We start from the raw sequence: 6,489 nt of genomic DNA, 5'->3' as shown, positions 1-6,489 counted from the left end.
ACCTGAGAGCGGTAACAGCTAACAACAGAGTGACCTGAGAGCAGCTAACAGCTAACAACAGAATGACGAGAGAGCAGCTAACAGCTAACAACAGAGTGACCTGAGAGCAGCTAACAGCTAACAACAGAGTGACCTGAGAGCAGCTAGCGGGTAACAACAGAGTGACCTGAGAGCAGCTAGAGGCTAACTCGTAACAATAGAGTGACCAGATAGCAGCTAACAGCTAACAACCAAGTGACCTGAGAGCAGCTAGAGGCTAACTCGTAACAACAGAGTGACCTGAGAGCAGCTAGCGGGTAACAACAGAGTGACCTGAGAGCAGCTAGAGGCTAACTTGTAACAACAGAGTGACCAGAGAGCAGCCAAAAGCTAACAACAGAGTGACCAGAAAGCAGCTAACAGCTAACAACAGAGTGACCTGAGAGCAGCTAGAGGCTAACTTGTAACAACAGAGTGACCAGAGAGCAGCTAAAAGCTAACAACAGAGTGACCAGAGAGCAGCTAACAGCTAACAACAGAGTGACCAGAGAGCAGCTAACAGCTAACAACAGAGTGACCTGAGAGCAGCTAGCGGCTAACAGCTAACAACAGAGTGACCTGAGAGCAGCTAGCAGCTAGCAGCTAACAATAGAGTGATCTGAGAGCAGCTAGCAGCTATCAGCTAACAATAGAGTGACCTGAGAGCAGCTAGCGGCTAACAGCTAACAACAGAATGACCTGAGAGCAGTTAGCGGCAAACAATGAGCACAATGGTGTCAACACAGACTGTTACTTCGTCATTATCAGTACTCAGATGCGTCACTGTAGTAGAAACACTAACACCACAGCATATAAATACTGAGATTAATTAATAAGTTTACATCAGACTCCATAAACTCCTCATGTGTAATAATATGAACACAAACTGGTTCATGCACGTTGAACGCTGCATCTGAAGACCGACTGCGTCACATTGGCGCGACGAGGCCGTCCCTTTTCAGAGTCTCCTTCAGTGCAGCTGTCTTTCCCAGAATTTGGAGGATGCAACTGATGAATCCTTCGTGACCCAGCCTATCCCAAGATGCACTGCACACCAGTGACGATAATATATTAAGTTAACTAACAGTTGTTAACTAGCTAACGGTTAGCTGTTGTTAACATTACGTTAGCTAAAGGCACAAAATTAAATCTGAAATATATCAGACGATGGTGAATCATCTCCTCAAGGATTAAATAAAACATATTTAATTACAATCTGTGGGTCCATTAGGGCTAACTAACTTACTAGCTTAGTCCTTATTTTGTCAAGCGTGGCTGGTTGCTAGGTAACAGGAACGCCAACGGGTCAGGGCGAGAACAACTGTTGATGCAACCAGGAAATCCTCCACAGACCAGACTGTCACATTTCAGAGACGTTTGGTTTGGCTAACAAAGGCCGCGTCCTTCAGAGGCCGCGGCGCCTGAACTGAGACACAGATATCGTCAGTACAAAGACTCAAGTGACGTACCTCAGAGTGTAATGGAGTACCTGATGTACTTAGTTACATTACACATGGATTTAATCATTTATTAATAAGAGAGCAATGTAAATGTGTGTTTATGATCAAATGAATTATTGATGTATTCAGTCGTGAAATCAGGAGCTCAATTATCATCAGATGGATAAATTAATGAAAATCCTTTGATCATTAAGAGTTGATATTGATCTGATATTGATCTGAAAGGTTCCTGCAGTTTGATGATGTATGCCAATGTTTGGTCACGTCTGATGTCAGTCAGCAACACTTACATTGTATGTGTGTGTGTGTGTGTGTGTGTGTGTGTGCGTGTGTGCGTGCAGAGACTTTGTGGAGCAGCACTATGTGGCTCTGAAGAAGTCCAACCCAGACTTCCCCATCAGGATCAGAGAGTGTTCTGGAGTCCAGGCCAGAGTCTGGGCCCGATACGGTGAGTCTGAGCGGCAGCCACACGTTCACATTAATAGCGGATGGAGGCTCAGAAGGTCCAAACTTCAGCTCTGAAAAGTCTCTTTGGTTCATCAGTGGAGTCTGAACTGGTTCCAGTTACAAACCAGTTCAGTTCAGCTCAGCTGGTCCTAGTAAATTAACCCAGACCGACTCTGTGTTGTCACACTGTCCGTCCGTCCGTCAGCTGCTGTCGCTCGACATCTTTAACCCTTTCAAAAGTGACGCCTGCAGCAGGTGGTTGTTTGTGTGGTTTAAACCCATCTGAAACTAAAACTGTCAGAACGTTCATGGTTTCATCAGCAGAGAGCTCAGGCTGCTGTCATCACCGCCATCATGACATCATGTCACGTTACCTTGTGGGGTCCAAACGTGGTGACATCATGGCGTCGTTTAAAAACATTGTTAAACTGATGAAAAAAACACGTCAGATTTCTGTATTTTTTCTTTTAATGACACAGTTTTGATTCTTTAATCGATGATTCATGTTTATTGATGTTCAGAAGCTTTGAGCTCAGGTGGGACAGATTTCAGACACCTGTCAGTGACATCACCGCAGAGGGAGCGTGATGTCACTGTGATTCGGTCGAGGGCACGAGGTCACAGACCGATGATCTCAGATGTTCCTCCAGTCTGACCTCACTCTATACAGCAGCTCTACACGCTCCGTTTATCAACAGGAAAAAGTGCCGACAGGTTCTGATTGGTTTGTTTATTTCATGATTTATTTGGCTCCGCCCACACAGATAGGTCGACAGCTGGACTGTTGCTAGGCAACACATAAACACTCCTGCACACTAACATGCTGCTCTGTAGGTCGACATGTCACCACAGAGCTGTGTGACATCAGTCTGATTGTCTCTGTGGTGGAACACGTGTTTAATCAGCACGCCGTGGCATCTTCTGATGTCACATGATCACACCTGGAGATTTACAGTCAAGTATTCAGGCTTCTGTCCGTTCATCATTTAACTCAGATGTTATTGGTGGAGACACGTGTCATGTTGTGCTGCAGAGATCGTTATGACGACTAATTAATGATTAACTCTAACTAACGTCTCGGAGCAGCTGTGGAGCGCCGTGACACACGCAGAGTTGTACTGTATGTCAGCACAAACGACTCCTGTCCAAACAGATCGCTCAGTCAGATCAAACTGTTGTATAAGAAACATTTGAGGAAGTGACATCACAGTAATCAGAGGAGCTGCAGCCAATCAGAACATCTGGGTCGACTGAAAGTCTTCTGCTGTTTAAACAGGATGTGAATTATGATCAGTAAATATAGTGATGGTGATGATGATGGTGATGGTGATGGTGGTCTGTGTGCAGATTTCGGGAAAGAGAGAAGCGTCTCCGTGGACAACATGTCAGCTGATCAGGTGGCTGGCGCTCTGCAGACTCTGGTTCAGTCCAAACCCTGACTGCCCCCCCCCCCCCGTGCTGAAGTGGTTCAGTCCAAACTTCCTTCATTCAGTCTGTAAATGTGTTGATATGAAAAATAAACCTCTGTGATGAACGTCCATGTTCTTATTACTGACTGTGTCCTCTGACACGTCTCACTGGGACTATACTGGGTTTAACTGGTTACTGGGACTATACTGGGTTTGAATGGTTACTGGGACTATACTGGGTTTAACTGGTGGTTACTGGGACTATACTGGGTGAGGTTGTTTGGTCTTACTGGTTAATTGTAACTTCCCTGAGCGTGTATTTAACCAGTGACTGAGTCTGAACCGGTCTGCTCTCAGGTTCACACTCAGCAGCACAAACACACAAACAGACCAAATCAAAAGACAGTTACAAAACGTTTCATGTAAATTAAAACCATCTTAAAAAAAAATTAAAAACATTTAACGAGATGAATTTATTGAGTTATAAATCACTGGCTTCACAACACATGAATACCTTTCCTCTGGTTCCTGTTGGGACATCTGGGACAGGACACAGATGTGCTGAGGACACAAAGAGGACACAGAGAGGACATGCAGGTGGTGAGGGAGTTCTAAAGTTAATTTATTTTATGATCATTAACAATAATCAATAGATGTATGAAGATCTTTGAGGCAGATGTTTGAATGAAACATCCGTACAACAGAAGAAATAAACTATTTACTGGCTTTTTGAATTGTTCCTTTAAAATAAATCTACTTTAAACAGAAGCTTCACTTTGAGATGAACACATGAACTTATGAACACATGAACCTCCTCTGATCATTAATGAGGAGTTAAACACACAGAGGAGGTCAGTCAGTTTACTGTTGACAGACAGGATCTTATGAACTGTTTGAATCTTGAGTTGATGAAGTGTGTCTGTGTGTGCTGCTCATGTTAATGACTGAAGTGTGGATGGGTTATTATAATAACTGAGTGAATGCAGAGTGATGCAGCAGAAACACCAGCTGGTCCTGGAGAACCTTCAGCAGCAGGAGGTGCAGTGACTCTGGTGACCTGAGGGGGGCAGCACTCACACACACACACACAGAGTTATGATGACGTCACCGTGTTCTCTGACTCGAGGAAAACACGACAATAACAAAATGATTAAAAACATTTTAACCATCAAATAATCTGAGTTTGATGTTTTTTATTAAACATAAGGAGCTCAACACGAGTCACTCTGTAGTTATGTATTTATAAGAATCAATGTTCAAATCATGTTTTTGTTTGACAAGACGGAAATTAAATCTAAAAACCATTGTGTTTGTACAACCTTAAAAAGTGTGTGTTTCTGTGTGTGTGTGTGTGTGTGTGTGTGTGTGTACGAGGAGTTAAAGGGAAGCACAACATTATACAGATGTACACACAGTTTATTATTTAATATCTAAGGCAGTTGTTTATTTGTAGATATTAGTGGTTGTTCATTAGTTTTGGACAGTTGTTGACAGTTTGCTCTTTAGATGAGAATGAGTATGGAGGATGGTTATATAAGTTTACACTTCATCAGTCTGTTGATGTTTTATTTGTTGTTTCTATTTTTTGTTTTGCTTGAAATTAAGTAGAAATGAAATGTGCATCATGCCGCCGTGTTTACCAGTGCTTTAGATATACACATTAGATTACAGTAGAGTATATATATATCTATATATCTGAGGCTGTGAGGCTGAACATGTGACTACAAGATAAACATCCGTCGAATAAACAACAACACTGATATTTCTGCTGCAGTAAACGAGGTGAATATTATTGATCTGTGGTGTGATGTCATCATGATTATAATCATTTCTTGTATTTTTGTACTTATTTTGCATGTCTAGTTTTTTAAGTTTTAAGTTTTTAAGTTAAAATATTGAACTCTTTGATCTGACTCTTTCCCCTGCCTGCTGTAACACTGGAAGTTCTCAATTATGGGATCAATAAAGGTTTGTCTTATCACTGTTTCTGTGGTTGGATAACTGAACAGGAAGTGACGTTGGCCACAACAGAAGGAAGTTCCGGTGAAGAGGCTAACAGAGCTGCAGCGCAGATACATGAAATAAATAACCACAGTGAGGTTTAGTTTTCGTCGTGTGACGGCACCAGGCTCGTCTTCAGACCGACGGAGAGCAGCCACACTCCACAGAGATGCCTGAAAGTGAGTCCGAGCTCCGGAAGTCTGTTAGCTTGCTCATTATTAGCCTGCGTTAGCATCATGCTAACTGACCTGTTAGCATAATGCTACCTGACCTGTTAGCTGAAGAGACACAAAGCGGTTTACTAAAACAATTCTGCCGATTGAACTCAAACTAAACGCGAGTGTTACTGAAGCAGAGTCTCTTTGTTTCACCGTATAAACACTGAGTTACCGTCATGAGGTTCAGCTAGCTTAGCTTAGCTTATCTTAGCTCTACTCCTCTGCGGTAACATCACACCAAACTCCGTTCATATTTTCGCTAATTTAAAGCTTCCTCGCTCGGGCTGCAGAGACACAGAGCTGACAGAACGGGACTATATGATTTGAACAACAGAGAGGATTCACTCTTTACATCGGCTCCACTGCTGCATCCCGTTAACAGCCCGTTAATCGCCTTTTATAATTAAATTGCTTATTTTGCAGTTACATGTAACGTTAGTCTTAAATCACACCAAGCTTCGTTTACAGTTGTGTCTGTTTAAAGCTGTATTGCTCCGTCTGTAGAGACACTGCTCAGTTTAGAAGAAAAGATAAAGTCCGCACACCAGAAGCTGCTCCTTGAACAATTTATTTATGTTACGTTTCGGGCCCCTGCCCTTCATCAGACAAGACATACTTACTTTTTGGTCCAGCACCCAGCATTAAATTTTTTGGGATGTGCGTGCTACTTTTTACCTGTTACACTGCTCAGTTTAACCATCAACAGCTGATTAAACATGTTTATTAATGAAGCAGCGTGCTTTTATATTTCACCATATAATCACTGAGTTATCTACTAGATAACACAAGTAAACACAAAATGCAGTTTTTAATTGAAGGGTTTTATTAATGAGGAAGAAAAACATCCAAAGCTACATGGCCCTGTGTGAAAAAGTGTTTGCCCCCCAGCTCCTGTTAAAACATAACTGTGGTTGATCACACCTGAGTTCAATTTCT

General features: G+C 42.4%; 2 protein-coding genes and 1 long non-coding RNA gene across 3 annotated transcripts in view; 2 read left to right on the top strand and 1 right to left on the bottom strand.

Moving 5' to 3' along the window:
- Positions 1-1,806, bottom strand: part of LOC126386245 (uncharacterized) — a 2,213-nt gene extending 407 nt beyond the window's left edge. Inside the window, exons 1-2 of the long non-coding RNA XR_007569481.1 lie at positions 280-1,806; positions 35-166 (exon numbers count right to left, since the gene is read on the bottom strand). This is a non-coding gene — a long non-coding RNA (uncharacterized LOC126386245). The remainder of the gene's footprint in view (positions 1-34; positions 167-279) is intronic.
- Positions 1-3,459, top strand: part of ndufa2 (NADH:ubiquinone oxidoreductase subunit A2) — a 4,032-nt gene extending 573 nt beyond the window's left edge. The window contains exons 2-3 of the mRNA XM_050038442.1: positions 1,820-1,926; positions 3,273-3,459. Coding sequence (XP_049894399.1) covers positions 1,820-1,926; positions 3,273-3,364 — 199 coding nt within the window. The 3' untranslated portion in view covers positions 3,365-3,459. The remainder of the gene's footprint in view (positions 1-1,819; positions 1,927-3,272) is intronic.
- A 1,878-nt stretch (positions 3,460-5,337) lies between these two features.
- The window catches only part of ik (IK cytokine), a 13,933-nt gene continuing 12,781 nt past the window's right edge, over positions 5,338-6,489 (top strand). The window contains exon 1 of the mRNA XM_050038454.1: positions 5,338-5,514. Within this exon, the coding sequence (XP_049894411.1) occupies positions 5,505-5,514 (10 nt within the window). The 5' untranslated portion in view covers positions 5,338-5,504. The remainder of the gene's footprint in view (positions 5,515-6,489) is intronic.

Source organism: Epinephelus moara, chromosome 3, assembly GCF_006386435.1.
Source record: "Epinephelus moara isolate mb chromosome 3, YSFRI_EMoa_1.0, whole genome shotgun sequence".
Taxonomy (NCBI): domain Eukaryota; kingdom Metazoa; phylum Chordata; class Actinopteri; order Perciformes; family Serranidae; genus Epinephelus; species Epinephelus moara.
This window is presented reverse-complemented; position numbering and strand designations above follow the sequence as displayed.